This window comes from Stegostoma tigrinum, chromosome 23 (genome assembly GCF_030684315.1).
Source record: "Stegostoma tigrinum isolate sSteTig4 chromosome 23, sSteTig4.hap1, whole genome shotgun sequence".
Lineage (NCBI taxonomy): Eukaryota > Metazoa > Chordata > Chondrichthyes > Orectolobiformes > Stegostomatidae > Stegostoma > Stegostoma tigrinum.
Window position 1 is genome coordinate 46,163,183 of NC_081376.1, and position 14,073 is coordinate 46,177,255.

At 44.9% G+C, this 14,073-nt stretch overlaps 1 protein-coding gene across 4 annotated transcripts in view; it reads right to left on the bottom strand.

Annotated features, from left to right (window-relative positions):
• LOC125462092 (Golgi apparatus membrane protein TVP23 homolog A-like) overlaps positions 1-4,294 on the bottom strand; it is a 74,470-nt gene extending 70,176 nt beyond the window's left edge. For 3 of the 4 annotated variants that reach the window (XM_059654135.1, XM_048551612.2, XM_048551610.2), the window contains exons 1-2: positions 4,153-4,294; positions 3,898-3,983 (exon numbers count right to left, since the gene is read on the bottom strand). In XM_059654135.1, the coding sequence (XP_059510118.1) occupies positions 3,898-3,983; positions 4,153-4,161 (95 nt within the window). In that variant the 5' untranslated portion in view covers positions 4,162-4,294. The remainder of the gene's footprint in view (positions 1-3,897; positions 3,984-4,152) is intronic. The other variant, XM_048551611.2, reaches the window with a different exon arrangement.
• Positions 4,295-14,073: the final 9,779 nt, after the last annotated feature.

Consider the following 14,073-nt stretch of genomic DNA (forward strand, 5'->3'; position numbering starts at 1 on the left):
CATTCTTATCCGCAGAATGGAAGAAAGCTTGTGCACAATATACTGTTATCTCTTCTAGGCCTCCAAGTTTGTAATAATCACACTTTTATCCTCAAAATGCTGCAGCTTCACTGAGTAAATTTCATTCAGCTCTCCTCGTGTGGGGTGGTTTGATACATTGCTGCTCGGCATCTGACTATAATGCAACCGTAAATGTGCCACCCCTGGGTGTACATTCACATGTCAGTTAGTCCCAACTCTTTTACCAAGAAGAGAAATATAAAATAACTTTTGTTTTTATAATAGGACAGATGTAGACTCCAAAATTCTTGCATGTTAAGTTTTCAAAACACTAATTATATTGATAACCATTTAAAAGACTATTGTGGCAATGATCAAATGGTAAGGAACATCCACATTTTGTTAGTATTGAATAAATGTGGGGAAAGGTTTCATTCAGTTATTCCAAGGTGCTAAATTACATCAGAGGTCAGGGGAAATGTTCGTTTTTCCATCATTCTACAATGACGGATTTAAAGTTGAAAATTACTAGTCCATTAGAAATAGCCATTTCATTTTGTATTCCACACAGAAATTCATTAAATAAATTTATGATCCTATATGTGCATAAAGTTATTCCATGCTCAACCCATAAGAAATTACTTTTCTTTGACAAGACAGTTTATTAAATCATGAGAGACATGGATAGGGTGAATAGCCAAGATCTTTTTCCTAGGGTAGCAGAGTCCAAAACTTGATAGCAGAGGTTTAAGGGGAGAGGGGAAAGATTTAAAAGGGAACTAAGGGGCAACTTTTTCCACAGAGTTGTGCATGTATGTAATGAGCTGCCAAAGGAAGTGGCGGAGGCAGGTACAATTTCAACATTTAAAAGGCATCAAGATGGGTACTTGAATAGGAAGCGTTTAACCAAATGCTGGCAAATGGAATTAGGTTACTTTAGGATACCTGGTCAGCATGGACAAGTTCACCCGAAGGGACTGTTTCCAAGATATGCATCTCTATGACACTATGTAATACAAATATTTTCTGAGGATAGCTATCATGCACTTTAATTTTTACAATACAGACAAATATTCCTTTTTCCATTTTAGCATGATTCTTCATTTCAGTTATGCTGGAAATAGAGGCTGATATGCATTCATAAAGTGTAATTTACAGACATTACATTTTCTGCTGAGTTACCTACAGCCTAATTCAATTAGCTTATTCAAGTCAGCATCAAATGATGTGTCTTGTTTTAAAAAGCCCACGTACTAAATGGAATAGAGACTTTTCAACAGCTGTTGTTGTGCTGCAGCTGCCAGTTCGAAATCAGACATGAGATAAGATTTTGGTAGTACTCTTATGAATCTCAGAGGCAAGAATACACCAAGGAGACAATAATTTTGGTCACCATAAATGCTCAAGAATCAAAAATTACATCAAGAAGGTATTCTAGTTATCAATCTTAAAACATAGAGATTGCTATGAGATTAATAACTGTATCACTCAAATTTCTCCCCTTATCTTCCAAGGGCAATGATTCAAGGTGAAACTATCAGCAACAACTCGTCTACAGCATGTTGTATCGAATGTGGAGAATGATAATTCATAGATTTGATGGGTAGGAAGAATGAAATCCAGCCAAATCTGATTACATCCTTACCCAATGATCACTTTCATGCAGAGGTTTCCCCACCACACCACCCCACTCCCTCTGCCATCACCTGCAAAACAAAGAACTCCGATTGAGTCCCCTCCCTTGCCCATATACCTCAAAGTTAATTACAATACTTTAGCATGGAAGCTGAAAGATATACAAGTGATTTTAATAAATATTCACATAAAATACTTGACGCCAATCATCAGAACATTCAAATGTGGAGTACCACCTATTTAGCCCACTGGGGCTAATGTGAGCGTGGCTTTTCCTTTCCTGTCTACTCCCTACACACTTGGACTCCCTTGTAAAGTAATTTTAAAACATATTTACAATTAGCACAATCCCTAAAGGCAGTCACTGTTCTGACAAAACCGGAGATGTTAACTAAAGAAGTTCATGTTCTCCCTCCACAGATATGCTTACCCTGCTGATTGTTTCCATCATTTGATTCTTCTTTATTATTGCATTGTTTTAAAAAGCTCAAACTATATCAATGCCTCAAAAATTGATTCTTACATTCCTTTCGCCTATATACATCCATTAATCTAAATATTCTTAGTCTATTGCCAACCTTTTGTCCATTCTGTCACATTCCCTTTAATGTGCATCTTGATTTCAGTAACATAGAAGTTGTTAAACTTAAGAGTGTGCAAAAAAGCACGCTGCTGGGACTGGAGGGTTTGAGTTATAGCGAGAAGCTGAATAGGCTGGGTTTTCTATTCCTGGAGCATCGTAGACCGAGGGGTGACATTACAGAAGTTTATAAAATCATGAGGAGCTTGGATAGGATGATTAGCTGATGTCTTTTTCCTAGGGTGGGGGCAGGGGGGACATAGATTTAAAGCAAGAGGGAAAGATTTAAAAAGGACCTGAAGGGTAACTTTTTCCACACAGAGGGTGGTGTGCATATGGAACAAGCTGCCAGAGAAAGTGGTGGAGGCAGGTACAATTACAACATTTAAAAAATATCTGGATAGTTATATGAATAGGAAGGGGTTAACGGGATACAAGCGAAATGCTGTCAAATGGGACTAGGCCAGATTTGGGTGCTTGTCAGCTTCTGTTTCTACGCTGCATGACTCTAGGTACCACACCAAATTCTGTTTGAAAATGAATTTGCATTGTAAATCTGTTGGAAATACTGCTCTATAAGAGCTCCAATAAATTTATCTCACAACACGTTTTTTAAAAATCCTTCCTAGCTGCCGTTATTTAATTAACATATCACTAGGTGAATAATTTCAGCCCATTTTGACTTCTAGTCTTCCAGTGGAGAAAAATAGTCACTAAATGACTAACCATTAAAAAAACAGCAGTGTGGCTCAGGCATCCAAATATATAAGTTCAGAGCAACTCAGGAGTCAACATACATAAGTGAGAGGACAACATGGGAACAAGCCTAAAATCAACAAAGCCGTTTAAGTTCATGCCTGATCTACAGCTGAGCTCTGTTTATCTATCTTTTACACTTACCCATTTAGAAATATACCCACAAATTAACCCCTTCACTACTTCCCAGTTCCTCAATGATTAAGAATTGACATTAACAAAATATTACAGAAGAAGAGCAGTTCAATGGGTCTAAGTTCTTTCAGAGCATCAGCACTAAAAGCTCCCTTTCTCTGCTGTAAAATATTATCTAAGTTATCCAGAACAGTTCCTGGGACTAAGAAAAATAAAGGAATATAACACAAGTACCCTCAAACTGGCGTTAGCTCTTTAAAGCACATTTAATATTGGGAAACACACACAAGACATGCCTCCTTGCTGTGCTGTTTAAACGTAAATGAATGAATCAGCAGACCAAAAAAAATATAGATTCATACTTTTAAAAATACATAAATTGTTCACTGGATTAAAGACCCTTGTGTGAGCCTACATGGCAAATTTGGTCAGATGACAACACTCACTTATACAGGCTTTGGCCCTTTTCCCAAGGACAGCCAGTAAGAGGTGAATTCAGTTAAGTGTTTCTCATACAGTTTTCCTAACACAATGGGAGAGGAATAACGTCACTGACATTACTGGGCCACATACCCCAGGGGGCAGTCAGTAACGCCTGGTCTCACCAATGACTACAGGGGACGGGCACACCCGTGACCCCGGGGGGGGCGATCAGCGTTACCTGGGCACACCCGTGACAGGTCAGCGTTACCTGGGCACACCCGTGACCCGGGAGGGGGGGCGGTCAGCGTTACCTGGGCACACCCGTGACCCAGGAGTCCATCAACCCGCCCGTGCGCGCCGCATTTCACCTGATCCTGTTTTTCCTCAGCGCCAGTTCCTCCTCCTCCTCGGTACCGAAATCCAGGGACACGTCCTCGGTGTCGTCGACCAGCGCCTGACGGCGAAGAGACAGACTATGAGACAAATTTAATTAAAAATAAGAACAGAGAGGAGGAGGATGATGATGATGATGATGATGGTGGTGGTGGTGGTGGGGTGGGGGTGCCGTAGCCGCCGACGTGGAGGACAAAGTGGGGAGAGGCGTCAGGCCAGGCCTCCCTCACCTGCCTCATGATCACCGGTATCGGAGCCGCAACGTCCTCCACCTCCCGTCACTGCCCCGGCCTGTTGCCAAGGCGCCGGTTGCTAAGGGGTCCGGTCGGGCAATCAAACAGATCCGGCGCGAGCGCATGCCCCAGAGAGCAGGAGCAGCATTCAGTGCAACTCATTGGCAGTCACACCTGTCATTCACAACGCCTCCCCGCCCCCCCCCGTCAACACAGCAACCGTCTGATCATCATCCCTGCTTCGTTCGTTCTCCTCATCACCGAAACTCACAGCAATCCGGTGGATCGTATCATGTGAGCTGTTGAGAGGACAGGCCATTCTGCCCATCCTGCCCGTGCGACCCCAGTCACATCCACACCACCCCCTGCAAGTCAGTGGTTGGCCCTGCTGCCTCACGGCACCAAGGATGCCCGTTCGATTCCAGCCTCGGGGTGACCATCTGTGTGGAGTTTGCACATTAATGAGGGGTATACGTACAGCTCATGGCAGTTGCCTCTTCCCGAGGATGGGGGATTTCGAGACCGGGGGGGGGGGGGGGACATTTGTCAGGTGAGAGATTTTAAAAACAGACACGATGGGCAATTTTTTTACGCAGAGGGTATTTGCGTGTGGAATGACATTCCTGAGGAAGTGGTAGATGTGGGTCAAATAACAATGTTTAAAAGACATTTGGATAATATTAATAGGAAAGATTTGTAGGGATATGGGCAAGGAGCAGGCAGGTGGAGCTAGTTTAGTTTGGGATTTTGTTCAAAATGGACTGGTTGGATGAAAGTGATAATGGGAACTGCAGATGCTGGAGAATCCAAGATTACAAAGTGTGGAGCTGGATGAAAACAGCAGGCCAAGCAGCATCTCAGGAGCACAAAAGCAGATGTTTCAGGCCTAGACCCTTCATCAGAGAGGGGGATGGGGTGAGCGTTCTGGAATAAATAGGGAGAGAGGGGGAGGCGGACCAAAGATGGAGAGAAAACAAGATAGGTAGAGAGGACAGCATAGGTGAGGAGGTAGGGAGGGGATAGGTCAGTCCAGGGAAGATGGACAGGTCAAGGAGACGGGATGAGGTGGTAGGTAGGAAATAGAGGTGCGACTTGAGGTGGGAGGAAGGTATGGGTGAGAGGAAGAACAGGTTAGGGAAGCAGAGACAGGCTGGGCTGGTTTTGGGATGCAGTGGGGGGAGGGGACGAGCTGGGCTGGTTTTGGGATGCAGTGGGGGGAGGGGACGAACTGGGCTGATTTTGGGATGCATTGGGGGAAGGGGAGATTTTGAAGCTGGTGAAGTCCACATTGATACCATTGGGCTGCAGGGTTCCCAAGGGGAATATGAGTTGCTGTTCCTGCAACCTTCGGGTGGCATCCTTGTGGCACTGCAGGAGGCCCATGATGGACATGTCGTCTGAGGAATGGGAGGGGGAGTTGAAATGGTTCGCGACTGGGAGGTGCAGTTGTTTGTTGCGAACTGAGCAGAGGTGTTCTGCAAAGCGGTCCCCAAGCCTCCGCCTGGTTTCCCCAATGTAGAGGAAGCCACACCGGGTGCAATGGATACAATATACCACATTGGCAGATGTGCAGGTGAACATCTGCTTGACATGGAAAGTCATCTTGGGGCCTGGGATGGGGGTGAGGGAGAAGTGTGGGAGCAAGTGTAGCACTTCCTGTGGTTGCAGGGGAAGGTGCCGGGTGTGTAGGGGTTGGAGGGGAGTGTGGAGCGGGCAAGGGAGTCGCGGAGAGAGTGGTCTCTCCATAAGGCAGACAAGGGTGGGGATGGAAAAATGTATTTGGTGGTGGAGTTGGATTGTAGATGGCGGAAGTGTCGGAGGATGATGCGTTGTATCCGGAGGTTGGTGGGGTGGTGTGTGAGAACGAGGGGGATCCTCTGGGGGCGGTTGTGGCGGGGGCAGGGTGTGAGGAATGTGTTGCGGGAGACGCGGTCAAGGGCGTTCGTGACCACTGTGGGGGGAAAGTTGCGGTCCTTGAAGAACGTGGACATCTGGAATGTGCGGGAGTGGAATGCCTCATCCTGGGAGTACATGCGGCGGAGGCGGAGGAATTGGGAATAGGGGATGGAATTTTTGCAGGAGGGTGGGTGGGAGGAGGTGTATTCAAGCCCACTGACGCCCACAGCTACCTAGAATGGTGGGACTTGAACCGGGAACGCTTGGTTTATGGGCAGGGACGCTACCATTGTGCCACAAGAGGGTCTCCATCAGACTTTTTTTTAATCATGTTAGTTTTAATTCTGATTTCCTCAGTTTTAAATTTTTATGATGCTTTTGTCAGAGATCAATTGACATTGTGCAATAAATGAAATAATATGATATAAAAAAAGAAGAAAAACAAAGAACAAAGAAACCTACAGCACAGGAACAGGCCCTTTGGCCATCCAAGCCTGCGCCGATCAAGATCCTCTGTCTAACTTCATATGTAACTTCATGTAGAACCTGTCAGCAGAGCTATGATTCCATATGAATATAGAGGAGGAAGAACTTTCTTACTACTTTAACCATTTTTCCCCTCACCATACTGTTCAGGAATATTGCTACATGCCTCTTGAGTAGGTGGGATTTGAACCCACCTAGTCCAGGGGTGTAGGGATGCTACGACTGTTCCACAAGAGGGCCCTACTTTTTTAATTCACTTGTGAGATGTGGGCATCATTGGCTGGCCAGCATTTATTGCTATGAACTAAGGGGCTTACTGGGCCATTTCAGAGCACAGTTGTGAGTCAACCAAATTGGAGTTACATGTGGTCCAGATCAAGTGAGGATGGTGAATTTCTCTCCCTGAAGGACATTAATGAACCAAATGGGTATTTCCTCATAATTCAGATATTTTTGTTTCTAAATTGAATTCAAATTCCACCATCTTGGTGTGGTGGGATTCAAACCCAGGTCCCCAAAATACTAGCTGAGCTGCTGGATTAATACTCTAGTAGTAGAGCTACTAGGGCATCAACCCCTCCAACCCCCCAGCAATAGGCTGAATTATTATCAAAGTAGACACCTTGATATCATCTGTCCCTCAATACAAGGACATGTAATCAGAGTAGTTGAGTTTGTGTGACTGAACAGGCTAATTTTCAACCCACAGGTCTTTGAACTCATGGAACAGGATCTCCCAGGACATAATGGGAGCCTGAGAGCAGAATTTGCTTCCGTTTCTTGTCTCAGCCACCATCAATAAGGCCTTTGTTCTCAAAGGATGGTGTGACTTGATGGACAAGTTGTTTTCATCCTGAGCATTAGTAGCAAGTCCCTCCCAGTCAATGATGCCATCCTTCAAGCAGATACAGGAGAAATGAAGGGGGGAAATAGCTCGGTTTAAAGTGAGGGGGATAGACAGACTGAAATGAAGGGGGGTAATAGCTCGGTTTAAAGTGATGGGGATAGACAGACTGAAATGAAGGGGGGAAATAGCTCGGTTTAAAGCGAGGGGGATAGACAGACTGAAATGAAGGGGGGAAATAGCTCGGTTTAAAGTGAGGGGGATAGACAGACTGAAATGAAGAGGGGAAATAGCTCGGTTTAAAGCGAGGGGGATAGACAGATTGAAATGAAGGGGGGAAATAGCTCGGTTTAAAGTGAGGGGGATAGACAGACTGAAATGAAGGGGGGAAATAGCTCGGTTTAAAGTGATGGGGATAGACAGACTGAAATGAAGGGGGGAAATAGCTCGGTTTAAAGTGATGGGGAGAGACAGACTGAAATGAAGGGGGGAAATAGCTCGGTTTAAAGTGATGGGGATAGACAGACTGAAATGAAGGGGGGAAATAGCTCGGTTTAAAGTGATGGGGAGAGACAGACTGAAATGAAGGGGGGAAATAGCTCGGTTTAAAGTGAGGGGGATAGACAGACTGAAATGAAGGGGGGAAATAGCTCGGTTTAAAGTGAGGGGGATAGACAGACTTAAATGAAGGGTAAGAATGCAAATTTCAATTTAAATTTGAAATTTATGTGAGATTCATTTGTGACAGATGCAGCAATTAGAATAGTTCCCAAACCCGGGGTGGAGACGTTGAGTGGCATGACAGGAATGCAGAACTCCTCATTGAAAAAGCAGTTAAACTGGTATGCCCCAATCCAAAATCTTTCACAGTCGCTGGAATTAAAATACGGCGGATGCTGGAAATCTGAAACAAACGCAGATGTGGGTCTCTCTCCACAGATCCTGCCAGCTCTACTGAGTTTCTCCAACGTGTTGAGATCTCCAGAATGTTTTTGTGTTTGTTTTCTGCTTTTTTTATTTTGCCTCTGTGTTTGTTTCACTGAAAATAAATGTTCCGCTGTAGCAATTTCACGTAAACTCAAGGTGACAATGACGGTGAGCTGCCCAGTTCGTCAAACACCACGAGGCATTCAGTAATTCCAATCAATTTGCAAGCTTGGTACTTCCTCCCCTGTCCCGGGGCGGCACAGTGGCTCAGTGGTTAGCACTGCAGCCTCACAGCGCCAGGGACCCAGGTTCGATTCCAGCCTCGGGTGACTGTCTGTGTGGAGTTTGCACATTCTCCCCACATCTGCGTGAGTCCGGGTGCTCCGGTTTTCTCCCACAGTCCAAAGATGTGCAGGTTAGGTGGATTGGCCATGGGAAATTGCCCGTAGTGTTCAGGGGTGTGTGGGCTGTAGGGGGATGGGATGCTCCCAGGGGCGGTGTGGACTTTTTGGGCCAAAAGGCCTGCTTCCGCACAGTAGGGAATCTAATCTAACGAGACGGTTGGGGTGCAGTGTTTAACGTTATTTTGAAAGTCATTTCGGGGCCAGCCGGTGTATTTAGGGAAATACCTTTGTAACAGTCAGGTAAAATGTAACTAAACTTTAACATCGACCTCTGTTTCAGATCAAACGTCGCTCGCGTTGCTCGGAATCGATCCGCTTTGTGTCTCATATTTACCAAGAAAAATGTTCTCGCAATTTTTTCCCAAACAGTTGAGCGTCGTGATATTCGCACGTGTGTACAATGGGATTTCTTTATTTGAAAACTGACCCGAGCCACCGGCGGGAACCAAACATAACGCGAGTATTTGCTAAATAAACCCCATTGAGAATCTTTTTCTTTCTGAATTGGTGCCCAAGTTGGGCAATTCGGGGATTTCCTTCAACGGCTGTGGGAGGCCTCTGAAAATAAATAGGGAAATCACTCTACAACAAAGGCGATGGAATATTTCTGGTCCAATAACAAAAGAATAATAATTTAGAAGGCGTGACTTTAAAGGAAAGCTTAGCTGTTGCCGGAATTGTCCAGCCGAGAGCTCAAATACAGACAGAGACGCCGGCAGGGACAGGGAGATACTCACACAGAGGCTCAGGTCGGCACAGAGGGCACACAGACAGGTAACACACACAGAGACAAGGGGAAGCACGGACTGATATATACAGGAAGGTACACACAGACAGGTGCACTCACGCAAAGTACACAGATACACCGGACAGGCACACACACACACAGCACGGGCGCATATATACACACATAAAGATACAGGGATTGATATACACACTGACACACAGACACAGTGACACAGACACTCTCACAGGGACACACAGAGAAATACACTCAGGCAGACAGATGTCCTGACGAAGATAAACACATACAGACGGACACAGCAGTAAACAGGCACATACACACCCCCAAAGACACACACATACACACCCCCACAGACACACACATACACACGCACACACCCACAGATACACACACAGTGGTACACAATCTCAAATACAAACAGACATCCAATAACAAAATACTCGGAACCAGCAGACTCTGTCATCCAGAAAATGTACTAACTCCGTGACGCTGAGCTGTTAGCACTGGGTGAAGGTAAGAATATTGTTTTCATTTCTAGAGCGACTATAGACAATTACAACTTCTGTTAAAAAAATGCACCTAGTGATTGAACTGGAGGCAGTTTACCATAGTCTTAAGTGAATGACAAAATGAAACGTGGTCGCGATCAAATCTGAAAAGTGCGCCTCCGCTTTGATGAGCTTGAATAGAATAATACGTGTGGGAAATGGACGAGTTACTGCGGACAGCCGGTGCTGTGAGTGAGAGATGCTCAGTTCCGCTTCACCACTGTTCACTGGGGTGGGGATGGAGAAGGGAAAAGATAGGGTTTATTGTAAGGAGTTGGGCTGTTGGAGTTGGAAGTGAGAGAGACCCAAGATCTGTGATAGTGGACAGTTACTAGTCTTCTGCCTATCCCGTAGACGTACAGTTCTCATCATCCCAATGCATTCAAGCTTCAATCTCTTTCTAATAGTAATGACCACCTCCAACACTAGAGATTCTATACACCGTCCCTTACAATCATTCAGCACCATCGCTGAAATCACCACTTTCAACATCCTGGGGATTACCAGAAACCCAACTGGACTCACCACATAAACACAGTAGCCACAAGAGCAAGTCAGAGGCTAGGAATACTGCAGCCAGTAACTCACCTCCTGTCTCCCCAAAGCCTGTCCACCATCTACAAGGCACAAGTCAGGAGTGTGATGGGGCAGCTCCAACAACACTAAAGCTTGATAACATCCAGGACAAAGCAGCCTGTTTGATGGGCACCACATCCACAAGCATTCACTCCCTCCACCACTGATGCTCAGTAACAGCAGTGTGTATCATCGACAAGATGCATTGCAGAAATTCATCAAGTATCCTTAGTACCTTCCAAGCCTACAATTAGGGGAGGCGATGGCCTATTGGTGTTATCACTGGACTGTAAATCCAATGACTCAGGTAATATTCTGGGAACATGAGTTTGATTCCTATCAAAGCAGATGTTGGAATTTGAATTCAGTAAGTATCTGGAATTAAGAATCTAATGATGACCATTGATCTGTTGTCAGTTGTCAGGAAAAACCCATCTGGTTCACTAACGTATTTTAGGGAAGGAAACTGCCATCTTTACCTGCTCTGGCCTACATGTGACTCCAGACCCATAGCAATGTGTTTGACTCTTAAATGATCTCTGACCAATTACATGTGGGCAATAAATGCTGGCATGGCCAGCAACACCCTTATCCCATGAACGAATTCTAAAGAACCACCATCATCTATAATAAAACAACTGCACATAATAGAAATCTGAAATTGCTGACAAATCTTAGCAGGTCTCACAGCACCTGTGGGAAGAAAGCAGAGTTAACATTCTCCAGTCCGGTGACTATTCGTCAGCAGTTCAACTGGGCAGCTCACCACCACAACCTTCTCAAGGATAGCTAGGACAGGAAGCAAATGCTAGCTCAGCTAGCAACATCCACATCTGATAAATGAATAAAGAAAGGTTTCCTGACTGGTAGAAGACTTTAGAGTCCGATAGGAGTATTTTATTGCCCTTTTAAAACAAAATGTGTCATGTGATAGTAAAGAAATTTGGTGTTATTGGCAGAAAAGGTGAATGTGATTGTCTCAGTGACATAGCGGGAGATCTATTACCAATAACTTTGCTGCTTAGACAACATTGATTGAGGTGGTTTCATTTCTCTCGCATTAAAACACAAGATTCAGATTGTGATGTATTCCATGCACAGTTAGAACTGATTTCGATTCTGGGAAAGAGTTGAGCACTTGACTATTCACAACACCTCATGGCTATCTATAAGTTGTGTTTCCTGCTCCACGTTGGTGTTGGATTTAAGAATTCCAACCAAATAGAAAGATTAGATTTCACTGGACAAGAATACTGTTTATAAAAATGAGAAGGAGTAACATAGCATGGAGGCATAGACAAAGATCAATCATTGTTCTAACACAGCAAGCATTTGAGAGTGCAATGGAAAGCATTTTATGAAGCATGTCGGTTGTGTCTCTGCCTCTGAGCTGAGAAACCTGAGTTCAAACCCATCTGCCCCGAAGGTAGCTCATGATATCTCTGAACAGTTAATTAGAAGGCATATAAAGTCCTTTACTGAACAAGTTTTGGATTATAATCTGATGGTTAATTTTAAACCTACTTGGAGTCCAATTTGGCATCATCACAGAGGAGGAGAAGTCCAGTTTCTGAAACAACCTTTACTCCATTTGAAGCATTGCAATTCCTTTACAAATGGTATTAGAATCACTGCAGAGTAACTTCAAAGAAAATTCATTCTTAAACAATGAGACGGTTGGAGGCTGTTCAGCTGAGTATCAGAGCCAACTCCCAGATGCAGGCTGTGATATTATAAACTTCAGAACTTTAATAACTGTACATGGATTAAAAGAATCAACAAAGATAAACTGTTACGCACGAAGAGATCGGTAATTACTGTGGCTGGAATAATCCACTAAGGGACAAAGACAAACTGTTACCTAGCACGTTGAAGGCATTTAGTCATGTCTGGGAGAAGAAGGAATTGAAGCCACATGAATAGAATTATTATATCAATGGCTTGATAACTGGCTGCCTCATGACACAAGAAGAAATGATCGCCCTGCAGAAGAGTTTAAGGAGGTAATCACAGAAAACCTGTGTCTTCAAGGAGACAGGCTAATGCTGCTAATAACAAGTAACAGAGGAGTGACTTCTGATAAGGAGGTAAGCTGCAGATCTAAAGGCTGAAAAAGAGTAATCAGTATTTTGGATGAAAGAATCTAAAGAATCATCAATAATATTATGTGATAAATGCTAAGGATGAAAAATTGTATGAGAAAGCAACACCGGAACTCTCCCCTAGCAGAAATTCAAAGAATAAGACTGTACAAGAATGAAATCCTGGACATCCAAGACAATAACTGTTGGTTGGAATGTCATTAAATTCCATCATTGATCATGTAATAGCCAAGTTGAGTTGTAAAGTTTAACTTGCCTGCTTGAGGGGTTTTAGTTTGGTTGCTACAAGCAATAAAGTTTAAATCATTATTTAAGTACTTGATTGTGTGATTTCGTAATATGTAGCCAAACTAAAGGCAGCTTGAGGTGATTTACTCACAACAAAACAGTTAAAATGAGCTAATAAAATGTGAGGCTGGATGAACACAGCAGGCCCAGCAGCATCTCAGGAGCACAAAAGCTGACGTTTCGGGCCTAGACCCTTCATCAGAGAGGGGGATGCGGTGAAGGTTCTGGAATAAATAGGGAGAGAGGGGGAGGCGGACCGAAGATGGAGAGAAAAGAAGATAGGTGGAGAGAGTATAGGTGGGGAGGTAGGGAGGGGATAGGTCAGTCCAGGGAAGACAGACAGGTCAAGGAGGTGGGATGAAGTTAGTAGGTAGGAGATGGAGGTACGGCTTGGGGTGGGAGGAAGGGATGGGTGAGAGGAAGAAAAGGTTAGGGAGGCAGAGACAGGTTGGACTGGTTTTGGGATGCGGTGGGTGGAGGGGAAGAGCTGGGCTGGTTGTGTGGTGCAGTGTGGGGAGGGGACAAACTGGGCTGGTTTTGGGATGCGGTGGGGGAAGGGGAGATTTTGAAGCTGGTGAAGTCCACATTGATACCATTGGGCTGCAGGGTTCCCAAGCGGAATATGAGTTGCTGTTCCTGCAACCTTCAGGTGGCATCATTGTGGCACTGCAGGAGGCCCATGATGGACATATCATCTAAAGAATGGGAGGGGGAGTGGAAATGGTTTGCGACTGGGAAGTGCAGTTGCTTATTGCAAACCGAGCAGAGGTGTTCTGCAAAGCGGTCCCCAAGCCTCCGCTTGGTTTCCTCAATGTAGAGGAAGCCACACCGGGTACAATGGATGCAGTATACCACATTGGCAGATGTGCAGGTGAACCTTTGCTTAATGTGGAAAGTCATCTTGGGGCCTGGGATAGGGGTGAGGGAGGAGGTGTGGGGACAAGTGTAGCATTTCCTGCAGTTGCAGGGGAAGGTGCCGGGTGTGGTGGGGTTGGAAGGCAGTGTGGAGCAAACAAGGGAGTCACGGAGAGAGTGGTCTCTCTGGAAAGCAGACAAGGGTGGCGATGGAAAAATGTCTTGGGTGGTGGGGTCGGATTGTAGA